The 16532-nt window shown below is 40.2% G+C and overlaps 1 protein-coding gene and 2 long non-coding RNA genes across 4 annotated transcripts; 1 reads left to right on the forward strand and 2 right to left on the reverse strand.

Moving 5' to 3' along the window:
* Positions 1-6731: 6731 nt before the first annotated feature.
* On the reverse strand, positions 6732-11332 carry LOC114796597 (uncharacterized). The gene is made up of 4 exons (XR_003750757.1): positions 11202-11332; positions 10993-11118; positions 10810-10854; positions 6732-10727 (listed from the first exon to the last, which is right to left on the reverse strand). It is a non-coding gene; the product is annotated as an uncharacterized LOC114796597 (long non-coding RNA).
* Positions 11333-11441: 109 nt separating this feature from the next.
* LOC114796596 (uncharacterized) lies at positions 11442-12511 on the reverse strand. Of its 2 annotated transcripts, none has more exons than XR_003750755.1 (3): positions 12311-12511; positions 11942-12045; positions 11442-11551 (listed from the first exon to the last, which is right to left on the reverse strand). It is a non-coding gene; the product is annotated as an uncharacterized LOC114796596 (long non-coding RNA). The 2 variants fall into 2 exon arrangements; XR_003750756.1 differs by lacking the exon at positions 11442-11551 and adding an exon at positions 11603-11851.
* On the forward strand, positions 12468-14782 carry fkbp7 (FKBP prolyl isomerase 7). The gene is made up of 4 exons (XM_028990911.1): positions 12468-12909; positions 13084-13235; positions 14003-14130; positions 14216-14782. Exons 1-4 carry the CDS (start codon positions 12716-12718, stop codon positions 14378-14380), a joined length of 639 nt encoding a protein of 212 aa, XP_028846744.1. The 5' UTR covers positions 12468-12715; the 3' UTR covers positions 14381-14782.
* The last annotated feature ends 1750 nt before the right edge of the window (positions 14783-16532 follow it).

Raw genomic sequence — 16532 nt, forward strand, 5'->3', positions numbered from 1 at the left:
AGTTTAAGATATGATGCTGTGATGCAGTTAGCATGTATGCTACTGTCCCCTTGCAGCATAAAAAATGAAGCGCATCTAAATCCACATTACACCTTACAGCACATTACAATGTTCATGACCTAAATCATTTTCAGATTATTTCTGATTGCTTTCGCCACGTCAGTTCCCCAGCAAACGTTCCGCCAGCATATGTTTTTCTCCGGTTCAGAGCCGTGTGTAGCACCAATCACCATTCATTTATAAATCTATTATCAGCGTATTTTTATTTGTTTTGCACGAATCCACACCACGTGTTTCTGATATATAGATTGATTTTAATTGCTTTCTCCACGTAGCCTGAATGGACAATTCCGCCTGATCCATTGCCACCAAAACGGCAAAGTCTGGGCAAACCCACCCCCAGCTGGCTCTTTGGCACAGTTCTCTAAAAAAATACATTATTGTGTGTAGAGTAGAGTGTAGAGTAGTGTAAGAGTAGTGAAGATTAATTTTAAAGTTGTGTCATGTCAGATTCTTCGACAAAACTATGACATCTACTACACTTTAACACACAGCGAGGCTGTGTATTAATATTTCAAATTACGAAAGTTTTCATTAAACACCAATTACCTAATACTTTTCAAAAACCCTAGAGACAATAAACAAATTGGTGTGTTAGCAAGACAAATATATCCTGGTAATACCAATTTTTTTCTCGAATGTTTTAAAAACACGACTGAAAAACCCTTCGGCTACCTCATGATTGATTATAAATCTATAAATCTTTCGTCTATGTTCAGAAAAAAAGAGTTCAAACGCTAACATGTCTAATCGTCTTTATAGAAACCTGCCGCTTCTAAAACTCTTACTTAAAGCTAAACCGGCGCTGAGTCGTCACCTTTTACAACAATCTTTGAATGAGTTCATTTTAACCTTGTGCGAAGCGGCTTTGAATGTGCTCAGCGGTACAATACCGCTGAGAAAGTCGCAATATAAAAGAAGGAAAAAGCTATAAAATTCATAGATGATAAAAAAAAAATAGCCATATTAAGAAAGAAACATGTGATTAATCAAGAGGGCGGGTTCCTTTTGCCTCTGTTAAGTGTCGCCGTACCCTTTATAAGTAGCCTAATCGCCTCAAGACAGAGGGACTGATGGAGTATGCTGTAAAGATGTATTTGGTCCCCCAGCGACAGCTGGACAGGTTAAAAACGATAGAGCACCCACACTGTCAAGACAACACATGGAAAACGATTTGGAGGCATCAATAAAAAGTATTTTGGATAGGACTCATTTGGGGAATTTGGAAAAAGTTAAGCTATACACGTCGCTGTTGCAGAGGTATATATCACTGGTTAAGCAGGGTGATCTCGAGACTAAAACAATAAGGCTTAGCCTACCACAGGCATGTTGATAGACAATGCCCTGTTTTTTAGATGTCTTCCTGTTGATAATGCCAGCTGGTAAAACTCTCTTATAGCAGAACCTTCTATGTACTGCGGTTGAAACGACTTGGCTGGGAATTGATGTCCATCCACATATACCACTAGGAATTCAAAATCATAATGTTTGAATGCAAAAGGGTTATTATTTTAGGCATGGTAAATGCATCGTTGTCCACCATGCCTATCACAACGGCCTTTGGTAGTGTCCCCAAAAACAGGTTTTCCTGATTAGCAACACAGGTCCCGGCGGGCACTGAGAAATTTTTTAGGTACACTCTGTCAATAGGATATTTAGCAGTCGCTGTGATTAAAGCCTGGGCATGTCCTAACCTGACAGCCGGAGACACCGAAACTTTATTAACAAATAAGGACGGCGCTAGTATGTTGATTTTATAGGCCACATTGTTGCTGCGCATTAGACAAAACACGTCCCCGCGTTAATCGACTTTTAATATCAACAACGATCAAATTTTATTTGTCACCTACACAGTCATACACGGTATGATATGCAGTGAAATGCTTTTTAGCGACTGCTACAGACCAGATTATTGCAAATATTGCAAGTAAACAATGAACCAATATGCAAATATTGCAAAGATAACCAAATGTCTTGGTGAAGGTGTGCAAATAGGTGGAGTCAAGTATAAAATGACAAAGTATAATAAAGCAAACGTTAAAAAGTTAAAAATTAATTTCAAAGTTTGTGCAAGGATTTCCAGGGCAATTGAGTCCAGAAGTGATTGAGAGTGAAAGTGCTGGAGTGTATTGGAGTTCTATGTAGTGTTGTTGTTGTTGAGAGCTCAAATAGCCTGTAGAAAGAAGCTCCTCCTTACTCTCTCTGTGTTGGACTTCAGGGAGCGGAAGCGCTTCCCTGGTCGCAGCAGAGAGAAGAGACCATTGTTGGGGTGGCTGAGGTCCTTCACGATCTTCCCGGCCCTGGTCCAGCACCGCTTGCTGGTCAGGGAGCGATATCCATATGACCCGCAGAATCCTTGTAAAATAGACCTGTAGAGAAAAGTGATTCCAGGGTGTGGCTATCATAATTCATACGACACTCTATGATGATTCTGTACGGGTATGTATTTGAACTCTGTGAGATCAGACGATCCCCCAAGGATACGTCGACCTTCAAAAATATTGTAGCTCCAAGATAATTAATCAAGCGCATTGTTTAAATTAACAGTCTTCTCCATTTCCAGCTATTAAAAAACTTGAGGGGCGCGATGTCAGCCAATGCCGAAATAGGCGGTACTTTGATGTATTTTTTCTGTAGACAGCTGCGTCATAGAGACTGTGAACAAATCCAACTCTGGCTTGACGCATTCATCGGACATGCCATATATTAACGCCATGACTAGAAAATTGTTTTAAAATTTCTTTTAGCCAGATACTCGTGCAAGCGTTGTTTACCCCTCGGGTTCCTTTTGGACACTGAGCTTTTTTTCTTCTTTACTTTGTTTTTCTCCCCATGGGTAATTCATTTTACACCCAGTGGTTTGTGCGCAGACCTCCTATGCATTACCATCATCCCTGAACCACCCTGCCCTACATCATCTTGTTTAAGTCTCATGACGTTGCTTTTAGTGGCTGATTTCAGATGGGGCTTTGCCCTTTTTTCAATAGCGGTAGCGGCATTCAAAAAATACTTAGAAAAATACCACCTAGCCCTGCGCTGTACATAGAAGGCACGCTGTAAAAACCAGGAATCCCACCGCCCGCTTGGTTTTGATAATATGTCCCTTAAAGATGCGGGTCTATCACATACTGGTTAAAGGTCTTCATAGTTTCTCAAATTCTTTGATTGTTTTGTGGGTCTGAAATAACCACCTTACCCTATTTAAACGGTCATACTTGATTGTGACAATCTCTTTCTTTTTCCCTGTAATATGTACACATCGTAGAAGGGGTACAAAATAGTCACCCACCACCTGGTATTCTCATGACAGGTTTACTGTAACTTGTATACTCCGAGCCTCCAGTACTGCTCGCCTGGTCCCTCCATCTCTGAAGGTAAAGACACTCAACTAGACTCTTCTCTGCATATTTACTAAATACATCTATACACGTTAGCATGTATTTATAACCATAATTTTCCTTTGAATACATAGACATGTCAACTAGGTCTACTTGGAATTGTTTGTCTATACCATACACAGTGACTCTATTTCTCTTGTACTTGATACGCACGGGTTTGTGTAATATATAAGCATCCTCCTCTGATAACCAGTCAGAAACCGTCCTGTTAGACAGACAGACTTCTGTATTTTTTAACACAGCGTCTTTTAACCTTGTTTTACCAACAAAGGAACCCTCGCTGTCTGGCGTATAGGAGTGTGTTTTTAAAAGATCTGTCATGGTGTGTTGTTTCTTGAAATAATAACACAGTCTGTTTTGGTTACATAGCATTTATTTTCAAAGAATTATGCATTGTCGAGGTATTGTAAAAAATTTCACACACATATCTAAACCAACGTGTCCACAATGGTATAAACATTTATTGTAATATTTTTACTCAGGTCCTGAGACAAGGTGTGCTTTGTATGCTCCTGAAGTATTTTGCAGTGGGAGCGAGGATTCCAGTTGTAATTTAATTAATTCATATGTTCATGTTCTGGGACAGACCGGCCAAACAGAACAGATCTGGATATGTCCAAAGTATTTGTTGGCAAATGTGATATGTGTCCTGAGAAAGAGGGCTATATGGCACTCCCATGGCTGGTATGACTTTGTGTGGAACCAGACCAGAGGTATTCGAAAGGTACCTGTATGTACCTTTTTTTTTTTTTTTTTTTAGTTTTTATGGACATTCTGTATCAATTGTTACATGTACATCAGTCTTAAGTATTAATCACAAAGTATCAACATGAATGTCTGTTTTCCAGAAATAAAGAACATAACTAAAATAAAAAATAAAAAAAGGTAACAAAACAAAAACTTGAACACTTAGGGAGTGAAGTATGGTTACTGCTACGTATACAACATATTATTGTCTCAGGTTAAGCAAATCTGGCCTGTGTGGTGTTATATAGTCTATCCATTTCTTCCAGCATGAAACAAACAAGTCCTTCTTATAGTTCAAATCTGCTGTTAATTTCTCCATCCTGCATATATCCATCGTGATGTCCATCCACATGGTCAATGTTGGACTCCCCTGTGAAAGCCATTTTTTGTAAGTGCCTTTTTTCATGCCACTAACAAAACACTAAACAAATGTTTGTCTCTCTGTGTCCATCCATCAGGCATGAGTTTTGCTTTCCAAGGGCAGGTGGCTCCCAAAAATTTCTTGTATTGCTTTATCTATTTCCTTCCAATAAGTTTTAACAACCTGACAACCCCAAAAAACATGATAATGATTTGCATTTATATTTCCACAATTTCGCCAACAGGCTGGAGAGTTACCTTTATAGTGTGATTTTTGATAAGGTGTAATAAAATATATTATAGGTTCTTTCAGCCAAACTCCTTCCAACTCTGCAAGCTGCTACATTTCCATTGATACACTTCCATTGAAGATTTTTTCCAATTCATCCTCTGACAGCTCTATTTCTCCTTCCCTTTCCCACTTTGCTTTAATGTACAGGGTTGAATGTGCTTTCTTGTTTATAAGCCCTTTATATAAACCTGAAATAATTCCCCTATCTTTGTTAAGCCCTTTTAAACAGATCTAACAGCCGATTACTTGATTCAGATACATACTTTAACTTGTCTCTGATAAAGTCTCAGCTGCAGGTAAAAATCTCAAGAGCATATTTCTCTTTAATTCGTTCAAAACTAAGGAGTGTATTATCTTTTATTATCTTGCATAGGGCTGTTACTCCTTTATTTGTCCATTCTTAAATCTTTTATCTAATTTATTTGGGACTAACTGTGCGTCGTATGCACACCATTTAAGGACCACAATATCCTCTTCTAATTTGTATTCTGTTATTACTGTTTTCCATATTTTAAGTGGCAACTTTAACCATGTTTTTTCCGTATTTTTCATGAATTCTTGCAGTCTACAATCGGCTATAAGTGCTTGTATGGGGATGGAAGTCAGACCCTCTTCAATTTTTTTCCACTGAGCATTGTATGATGGGTTACACCAATATATCATAGGTCTCAATTGTGCTACCCAGTAATAATATCTGAGGGAAGGAAGTCCCCATCCCCCTTTTGCTTTGGTCAATTGAAGGGTTTTAAATCGGATTCGGGGTCTCTTACCTTGCCAGATATATCTGGACAACATTTTATCCCATTCATTAAATAGTTTTTGGTAGGGTTTGAAATAAATAGAGTAATTTGGGTAGGATGTTCATTTTAATCGAATCTATTCTTGAACTGAAACTTAAGTATGGAATTAAATTCCATCTTTCTATATCCTCTTTCATTTTCTTTAGTATCGGTAAGTTATTATAGTGAAATAGTTCTGTGAGATCCTTCGGTATTACAGCCCCAAATATCTAAGATATTCCGTTTCCCATGCTAAGTCATTTTCCTAATTTCATCTGGTGGTTGTAATTGTAAGCAGTTGTGTTTTATTTATGTTAATTTTGTATCCTGATAGTCTGCCAAAGTAGTCAAACAATTGCATTAATTTGGGTAGGGAATTTGTTGGTTGACCCAGAAAAATCAAAATATCATCCGCGTAGCAGGCCAATTTGTGCTCTTTATCCTGGATATTTATGCCTATTATTTCTTTGTTTTGTCTTATATATTTGGCTAACGGTTCTAAATACAATGCAAATAGAAGTGGTGAACATGCACAACCTTGCCTTGTGCCCCTTTCCAATGTAATACTATTAGATAAGCTGCCATTTATCTTAATTCTAGCATTGGGCTTATCATATAATGCTTCTATTGTTTTAATTATGGTCTCATGAAGGCCAATTTTATGTAAAACTCGATAAAGAAAACTCAAATTCACTGAGTCAAAGGCCTTTTCTGCATCAATACTAATTATCATAGCTGCTACTTTATTCTTTTGGACGTGGTTAAAAATTTGTAGTTTCCGTCATATGTTTGACGCTCTTGAATAAGGCCTGTTTGGTCATTATGTATCAAATTAGGCAAAAATCTCTCTAATCGTCTAGCCACAATAGATGTAAATAGCCTATAGTCTATATTGAGAACCGGTATAGGTCTATATGATCCACATTCTAATTTATCTTTATTTTCTTTTGGAATAGCAGATATTATTGTTTCCTTCCAACTGGGTGGTGTTTGTGCTTTCTTTAGAGCCCAGTTCAAAGTAGGGAGAATTACTGGTATTAGCTCTTCTTTCAACTCCTTATACCACTCTGCCGTGTACCCATCTGATCCTAGTGATTTGTTTGGTTTGAGTTTACTTATTGCCATTTTAGATATTTTCCAGTTATGTCCTCAATCATTATTTTATTCTGTTCTTCATCTAACACTGGTAGTTCCAGTGAGTCCAATAAATTATCCATTTCAGTTATGCTGCCTCCTGTCTTTTTAGAGTAAAGAGTCTTATAAAATGTTTAAAAGTTTATTTTTTGCTATTTTTGTCATTGGATCTTTGATTTTATGAATTGTGTTCTGTGCTATTTTTAAGTTTCCAGGCCAAAACTTTCATTGAATTGGATCCGCCTTCATAATATCTTTGTTTAAGGGACATCAAATTTTTCTTGGTTTCATACGTTGTCAAATTATTAATTTCGTTTCTTGTTTTCATGATTCCCTCCAATAGAGGCTGTGCTGTTCGCTCTTTATGTTTTTTCTCAAATTTTTTAGTTTATTTTGTAGTTCTCCCAACTTTTCATCTTTTTTATATAGGACGATATTGCTATGGTTTTCCCTCTCAGGACCGCCTTTAGGGAATCCCACAGAATGGGAGGGGATACATCCCTTTTGTCATTCATGTCGAAGTAGAAGTGGATTTCTCTTTTTATCTGTTCTTTAAAGTGAGGATCATTGAGCAGGCTTGAATTTAATTTCCAGTTATTCATTTTGGGTTGTAAGTTATTTTATCTTTCTCCTTTCCAAAGATAAGGAAATAATCTATTCTCGTATACATTGAGTGGGGTGAGGAATAATGGGTATAATCTTTTTGATTGGGATGCAAATCTCTCCATATATCAATTAACCCAACCTCCTCGAAAAAATTTTTTTTTTTTCAATAATTTTGTATTCTGGGCTTTCCCCGTGGAAATGTCTAGTTTTGGCTGTAAATGTACATTTAAATCACCCCCACAGATTAGAGTGCCTACTGTGTCTGATGCAATCATATTAACGACTTTATACCACTTCAGGGTGGTGCATATATATTTAGTAACGTTATTTAGTTATCCTCGATGTTTCCTCTTACTAAAATAAATCATCTATCCATGTCACTTATTTCGTATACTTTGTCAAAGTATATTTAGCTTGATATAAGGATAGCAACTCCTCTCCTTCATTCACCTTTATAGGAAGAAGAAAAGACACTTGTAAAACCCATTCTTTTCGATTTCTCATGTTCCTTAAAATCCAGGTGGGTTTCTTGTAAATATACTATTTGTGCTTGTTCTTTTTTCATTTTAGTTAGTATCTTATTACGTTTTATAGGATTTAACAGGCTGTTTACATTATATTAAGTATTTTTTATCTTGCCATTAGCCATAATCTAATTGTCTGGGTGTTTTCACTGAACACTCCCTGAACATACATAACCAACCATTATATAAACATTAGATCTGTATAGAGCAACAGCTGCAAAATGAAGATTGAATTGTCTTTGAACAAATACAGAAAAAACATGTTGGGGTCATCAAAAAGACCCTGGGTAAGCCCCGATGAAAGGGGGGCTTTGAGGGAGGGCCTTCATGCGCAGTCCGGCTGCTGATCATTCTTTTCACAGCACAGATAGAACACCCGACCATTTTAATGATCTCTATTGCCACAGTTCCAAAAAAAAAATTATTTATTTGTTCTTTCCCTTCCCTTCCTTCCTCTTCTTCCTCTCTCCTTCCTCCCCTTTTCAAAACAAAGAAACCCCTTATGCGTCTCACCTTAACTATCTCTTCGGGGAAAAAAAAGGTGGAGAGAAACACCTCACTGTTAGTCCTCTCCATATGTCAGTTTTCATGTCCTGTTGTTACTCCTGTTCCTTTCGTCTGAATTCTTGGAGTTTCTCCTTCTAACCCCGGGTCCGATTCTTACTCATCTGACCTCTGGTCTTTCTTGTTGTGCACCACGTTAGGCGTCGGACTTGTTCCATAATGGTCTCCGGGCGTTTAATGACCATGACCGGGAATCCCCTTTTCGCCAGATCGCTAGTTGCTTCCTCCACCAAGCCCTCCGGATAGAATACTCTCATCTTTGCTGGAAATGGAGTCTTGAACCGAATTCTCTTCTCTTTTAACACAGATTTAACCTCTACATATTCCTTCCGTTGCTTCAGAAACTCAGATGCATAATCATGATCCAGGATAACTTTGTTACCGATATACTCAAACACACGTTTCTGCCAGGCTAATTTTAATATTTCTTCTTTTGCTCTGTAGCTGGCCATTTTGGCAACGATGGATCTTGGCGCCGCATTTGGTGGTGGTTTTGGCACGAGGGCGCGGTGAGCCTGAAGGAGATGTACCAGGATCAACAAGGTGGTTCACTGCCCCAATGAGGCGGAGTTCCGTCAGTAAAGTGTGCTGCTGAAGCTTAATGATGGGGATGTTCTTAGGTCAGTTTTGCAGCTTTTCTTACTTTGTATTTTTGTAGTTAGCTCTGAAGGCCTTTGCTGTTCTAAACAGCAACAACTTTATCAGGTTTTTCAAGTTGGTGAACTGTGCTTCTTATTTATCCAGCTGCATCCTTCACAGATACTTTAATCAGGTTGGTAGCTTGTTTTCTACATTCTTTTGCAGACATGCATGATGTTTAACTTGCATCAAGATTACGTGAACATCCATATGCATGTGCTTATATTGCCTTTTGTGTGTAGGTGAGAAGGAGTGCTCTGAGGGCACTTAACATGGCCCACTCTATAGGTTATCAGAGATCCACGCTTTTCCCTGTCAATGACCTGGTGAGGATGCTCATGTTCTCTGATGCACCGGAAGCCACCAGTTTTGCCCAGCAGTACGGCCTCAACGTCAGCGATGGGTCAGTGAACATTTCTCCCCTCTGTCAGCCCAGTAAATATGGAGTAAATATGTTGAGACAAGGTGCAGTTTAAAGATATGAATATTGCTGCAATTTTGTTGTCTTATATTTAAGTACATTCTGGAATGTTTCAGGATGGTGGAGTTAAGACGTACATTTTATCAGGAGCCCGAACCACCACTTCCCCAGAAGAAGTCCCTGGCCACTGAGCTTAAGAGGAAGGTGCTTATTGTTGAGGTGGTGAATGGAGGCCCTCTCCCTAACCCACGTCAGCATATCCCAGTTTGCAGCTTTGATTCCCAAAACAAGTACAGAGGTGGTGGTCTTTAGTTGGAGCGTCTCCCAGTGCTTTCAGAGTGAGCCCATTGGGAGATATGTTAGGACCACATCTGACTTACTTTAATAACATCATTCATCTGATTCTATGCTATGTCATTAATTTGTCATTAATTAATTTTAGCTTTAGATGTTTATCAACAAGTAGGCACGGTAATTCCTTGGTACTGTCCTGCATTGGCTGGTTTTTGATTTTTAAAGTTTTTATATTATCTTATACTAAATAAAGATTTATTCTTATATGTGTTTTATGAGGAGGGAGAGTGAGGGTAGTGGACAGAAACCTGCGTTTAGCCAGCCGTCTTCAAATAGAGCTCGGTTTTCGGACAGTCGTGAGTGTTTGGCCAGACTGGTGGTCTGGTTCAGGGATCTTGGCAGCCCTCTGTATTTTCCGCAGTGTCTCAAACCCTGGTTTTTGGACAGTCCCCTGTGGGACAGGGCACTCCAGGTTTTGGTGGGCCACCCCAGTCAACTGGACAAAGATTAGCATTTGGGCAATTGTCAGCGTTTGGGCAGCCGTCGGTCTTCGGACAGAGCTTGGTTTTCGGACAGTCGTCGGTGTTTGGCCAGACTGGTGGTCTGGTTCAGGGATCTTGGCAGACCTCTGCATTTTCTGAAGTGTCTCAAACCCACGTTTTTGGACAGTCCCCCGTGGGACAGGGGACTCCAGGATTTGGTGGGCCACCCCAGTCAACTGGACAGAGTCAGCTTTTGGCCAGCAGACTTCTGTATTTGGAATCCGGAAAAATGTCTTCTAACTCTACCAGTGCTTCAGGTGACAATGTGACTTATTATTTCTGACCTTGTTGTGTTAAGGCATCGGTTTTCATTTGATTCTCCTAGTGAATCCAGAAACATGTTTTTTTTTTCTGAAGGACACATTGCCTAAAACAAATAAGAAATGGCAAACCAGCATGTCATGCACACAATACATCTATCAAACAAATGTATATACTTCTCTACTTACAGCAAGAGTCCAGTGTCCATGCTCAACACTCCAAGCTCCATTCCACTAACAAAAAGACATTGACATTATTAAAACACCCACAGGACACTTCTTTAAAATACAACATTGTATTTGTAGATCTAATAAATAGCTATAATAAATAAGAAATATGAATAGATATATCATCAGGAGAGGAAATGGTACCTTTCTGAGGGTATTTTATGACCCCTGCCACACCTTGGTCATGGTATACGAATCAATTAGAAAAGCCTTGTCCTTGCTGATTTTATTGTGTTCTTTGACCATTGCAAAGATATATGCATTTATGACCTGTGAAAAGCACAGCAGACGTTTGGTCATAATTTTTTTTCTTAACTTGTCATCATTTTCTAAAGCATAATTGCACAACTGACCTCACTCTCTAGTTGTCTGCCAGGGGCAACACGTCCAATGTCCCAGTTGAAAACTTTTCAAGGGACAATTTTGCTAAGAAGTTGACTTTTTTTTTTTGGCCCACACTCTTCCAGACCAAGCTTGGTCAACGTCTGTCAATTATTAAAAAGAACAACTATCAGCAAACGCTAAACTTATTCTATCTAAAATTATAACTAATTTTACTAATCATCAAATAAGGATCTTACATTCTTTGTATGGTTCCATTCATTTTATCCACAAGACCATTTGTCTGTGGGTGGTCTGTGGGTGGTATGGGGAAAACAGACTCCGTGAAATCCCAAACAGCTTGCACGCTTCCATCGTTTAACTTGGAAAACAAAATTAACAAAAATACAGACCAGAACTGTTGATTAAATCATGTGTTTGATATTATTTATTACTCTAGGTTAGTACATTTGTATTATTAAATGGTCCTAATAATTGAAAAGCACAATTTTGGGAACAAAATGACAGTGAACATGAAAATATGATTAAAGTGTACATTCCTTTACCAAAGACACATCACAAACCTCGCTCCCTTGGTCTGTCAAAATCCTTTGAGGTGCTCCAAAATCCCAAAAATCCAAACTGACAATGCATCGTGTGACCTCCGCTGCTGTTTTAGAAACTAATGCAAAGGCAGAACTGGAGTGTTTTTGGAGAATATGCCTTGCATCCCAGCACTTTCTGTGGCCACTGTATAGGCACACAAACTCACCCAGTTGTGAATAACTGCACTCATCCCAGGCCAGAAGTTTTGAACAACCTTCACTAGGAGCTCTTTATTACTTCCCTTGATGCGTGTATAATGTAGCCGTTCATCTGTAACATTAAATATAAAATAATATGATGTTATTTATAAAACTACATTATATACTATCGATACAAAACAATTAATAATAGCTATCCCTACATTATAATAGCAATATGACATGATTTTTAACACCATTTACACTATACCGTTTGCAGTCAGCGCTAATAACCGTATTTTCATGCTAGCGGCCGCAGGTGGGATAGGACCTCTTCCACTCAATAGAGTAATATTAAGACCTTTTATAGAAAAAATTAAAGTTTTCCATGCGCCTACCTCTGACAGAATACTGATGCGCACGTCTTCGGATGACATATCTTTCCGACTTTCCGTCAGACTCTGCCTGAGGTACCGGAAGCTGTCTACTCTCACCACTGGGCTCCTGTTGATGACTGGGGTCCGGTAGTTTCTCTCCTGCTTGGTACTAAAGTCCACTAGCAACTCCTTTGTCCTGCTGACGTTCAGGTGGAGATTGTTCCTCTGGCACCAATTTATGACGGTCTATTACTATTGCCTCTCGATATGAAGCGCCGATAACACAAAAACTACAGATCCCATAATGCAGTGCTTCAGTTGCCCTGCCGAACGCGATTGGAACTAAGTAAAGGATGCTGTCTCGGAAGGAGTTGGACGCGGGACGTCACCGCCGCCCCTGCCACGCACACAGAGAGCCGCCGCGGCATGTCTCCCCCCGTCGCCCTGCTCCTGGCGCTGCTCGCCCTGCAGCCGAGCCTCATGGTCGCGGCGAGGGACGAGGTGGACACGGAAGTCTTGTTCATGCCCGAGAACTGCACGCAAAAGAGCAAGAAGGGGGACCTCCTGAACGCCCATTACGACGGGTTCCTGGCGAAGGACGGCTCCAAATTCTACTGCAGGTAAGACAACGCCAGTTTGCTCGTGTGACGGTACGTCCGCTGTTTGTCTATTTATTTATACTTTATAATAAAAGGGGACGCGCGGTGCGACAGATTATTCGTGCACGACGCACTCGTCCAGATGAGCGATGAATTTGGGGACCTCGGTTAACGTCCAGGACTATTGCTTTTCAGTCGTTCAGTGAAAGAAGGACACCCTCAGTGGTTCGTTTTGGGTGTCGGACAAGTGATAAAAGGCCTCGACCTCGGGTTGACCAACATGTGCCCAGGAGAGAAAAGAAAAGTAACGGTGCCACCGTCGTTAGCGTTCGGAGAGAAAGGCAAAGGTACGGTGGTCGGGATGCGCATGCGCCGCTGCCTGGGTTCGACTAACAAGCTCCTGCCTTTCCTCTACCTTCATTCTTGAGATTCTAAGACCTTATGATGCACTCACCTTATGATAAAGGTTCTCAAATCTGTTTCGTTAAAATGCATGTTTTCATATTATGGAAAAGTCATGCTATGGTAAGGTGTAAGTACAGTACAGTGCAAAAGTTTGGACGCACCTTCTCATTCAATGTGTTTTCTTTATTTTCATGACCATTTACGTTGGTAGATTCACACTGATGGCATCGAAACTATGAATGAACACACGTGGAGTTATTGTACTTAACAAAAAAATAACTGAAAACATGTTTTATATTGTAGTTTCTTAAAAAATAGTTTCTCCAATTACTGCTTTGCACAGTCTTGGCATTCTCTCGATGAGCTTCAAGAGGTCGTCACCTGAAATGCTTTTCCAACAGAAGTTCCCAGAGATGTTTAGCACTTGTTGGCCCCTTTGCCTTCACTCTGCAGTCCAGCTCACCCCAAACCATCTCGACTGGGTTCAGGTCCGGTGACTGTGGTGGCCAGGTCTCCACTTTTTGTTAAGTACATAACTCCACATGTGTTCATTCATAGTTTTGATGCCTTCAGTGAGAATCTACCAAAGTAAATGGTCATTAAAATAAAGAAAACACGTTGAATGAGAAGGTGTGTCCAAACTTTTGGCCTGTACTGTATGGTATGGTAAAGTGTTAATCGCTTATCTTTGTTTGTGTGGATGAGCCAGGCCCTGTTCCACCTAATGCAACAGTTGTCTTCGAGGTGGAGCTGTACGCTGTGTCTCGGGGACCAAGGAGCATGGAAGCGTTTCAAGAAATAGACCAAGACATGGACAAAGCTCTCACTAGAGACGAGGTAACTAGGTTGCATAACTAGTCAGATCGGTCACCTGTAAGTCCCTTTCACAAAGTTTACATGTGTAGTTTTCTCCACATTCCAGGTGAGACGGTATTTGAAGTTGCAAGATGAGAAAACGGGCAGTGGCTCGCAGGATGAGACGTTCTACAATAAAGTCGTGGCCGATGTGTTCCGCAAGAACGATGTGAATGGAGACGGCTCGTTGTCTGTAAAAGAATACAACGTTTATGGGCATGACGAACTGTAGACCTATCTGTTGTGTGTTCTTCAGGGAACCACTTTATTCACTTCAAGATTGTGCTGTAGAATATTGTTTTAACAGAATTAAATTAGTAAGACTGTGAGAACTTTTTACACGACACCACTTTTTTTTTTTTTTTTTTTTTTTTTAACACTAGATTATCTTAAAACATCAGCTTTAGCTGAAGGACTGTTTTGTAGATGGGGCATGAAAATTCTTGCAATTACTCCATCGTGCTTGACAGTATGGGGAGGGGTCAATTTTGGTTTAAAATAAAATTGCACTTAGAACTGTAGAGGGCTATGTCTTATTTAGTTCTTCTGACTTGTTCATTCGCTGCCTTTTAACGTCCCCTTTCTGTTTGACTTTTTATTTTAATGTATTAGAATAAAATTTTTTTTAGAAACATTTTGATTGAATTCATTATGCCACCAACGTATTTAATGTGGTGTTTGCAATGGGCAAAAAAATGTTTCTCTTGCATTTGCAGACGGGAACTGCAACCCAAAGGATTTCACATTTAAATAGATTATTTAAAATGACCTTATCAATCAGAGCCCATGAGCATTTCCAGCTTGCTCAGCGAGATCCATGGGACTATGAGTGCTTATGTCATTAGTGTATGTTATGTTGATTGCCCTGAATTCATCACGAGTGGGAGTCAGGTCCTCAAAACCTGACTCAGGTCTTTTTAAGAACACATCCACTTAAGAACATAAAGAAAGATAATAAAAAAGCAGATTCTTATGATGAGAAGAATCTATTATAATATTGTTTGTTAACACTTAAGGCTCAGTTAAATTATTTCTTGCATTGGACACAGACATGTTTTCTGCATACCAGAAATGTTAAAAATTTCATCACTGTCAGTACCTGCATGCAGGAGCAACAATTTATGTAATTCATGCTGTTTTGTGCTACTTTAAATAGATTTATTATCTACATTTGCCATGCAATCTGTCTGGACACTGAGGAAGTGGAGTGAAGGCATTGAAATGAATGAAGACCCTCAGAGATTCCAGAATGTGCCTGAGGATATTCAAATTAGGCCATTTCTCCTCCTAGCTGATTAATGAAGTGAAAATATTCACGATGCATGACATGATATTGAGACAAAACCGGCTCCCAGTGGGAACTGCACTGGAGCTTTGCTTCCTCAGCTGTGTCTGAATTAGCATTTTTTTTCACACAAACATTGTGCTGAAATGTATTTCCTGACAATGCAATACGTGTGCTTTACATCACTACCTGGTACGGCAGGAGACCGCACGGCCTCATCATGAGTCGTTTCAATGTACGGTTATCCACATGTAAAGTTATTCTTCTGTCAAATAATAATCTCGAATGTGAAAGTGAAGTGATTGTTATTGTGATCCACTGCAAATTAAGTGTTTTTATTGTTGTTGTTGAGAGCTTGGACAGCCTGCGGGAAGAAGCTCCTCCTCATTCTCTCTGTGTTGGACTTCAGGGAGTGAAAGCGCTTCCCTGATCGCAGCAGAGAGGACAGTCCATTGTTGGGGTGGCTGAGGTCCTTCACTATCTTCCTGGCCCTGGTCCAGCACCGCTTACTGTAGAAGGTCAGGGAGCTGGTACAGATGGTGCGTTGGGCTGATCGTACCACCCTCTGTAGGGCTCGCCTGTCCTGCATGGTGCTGTTCCCGAACCAGGTTGAGATGTTTCCCATCAGGATGCTCTCCATGGTGCAGGAGTAGAAGTTCCCGAGCACCTTGGAAGGCTGTCAAAAGTTTGACGCTACACATTTGAGGCTGGCATTAAAATCCCCCGCTTTCGGTGGGATTAAGCGCAGCGTGCCGGTGCTGTGTTTGGTGCTGTGTGAGCGCCTCCTGCAGCTCGCATCAGGCAGTGTCCGTGTCCGCTTTCGGTGGGATGTAAGCGGCGCTGATGATGACCGATGCGAACATGAGGAAGAACAAAGGACGACATTTGATGGACAATAGTTCCAGGTCGAGTGTGCATGAGCGTGAGAGAGGGACAACGCTGTTGCACCAGATGTTGTTTACCATCAAGCACACGCCGCCTCCCCGTGTCTTCCCCGAGTCCCGTGTCCTGTCCATGCGGTGAACCGAGAAGAACTCGGCCGGCAGTACTGGGGTGAGGTTCCCCAACAATTTAAAAAGTTCATGCATCTGGACAGTCC

The sequence above is a fragment of the Denticeps clupeoides genome, chromosome 9, assembly GCF_900700375.1.
Source record: "Denticeps clupeoides chromosome 9, fDenClu1.1, whole genome shotgun sequence".
Taxonomy (NCBI): Eukaryota; Metazoa; Chordata; class Actinopteri; order Clupeiformes; family Denticipitidae; genus Denticeps; species Denticeps clupeoides.

Bases quoted from the DNA above. Each gene is read 5' to 3' on its own strand.
- fkbp7 (XM_028990911.1), top strand. From the start codon at position 12,716: ATGTCTCCCCCCGTCGCCCTGCTCCTGGCGCTGCTCGCCCTGCAGCCG. The intron at 13,236-14,002 runs GTACGGTGGTCG...TGGATGAGCCAG, and splicing joins GTTCGGAGAGAAAGGCAAAG to GCCCTGTTCCACCTAATGCA. The intron at 14,131-14,215 runs GTAACTAGGTTG...TCCACATTCCAG, and splicing joins AAGCTCTCACTAGAGACGAG to GTGAGACGGTATTTGAAGTT.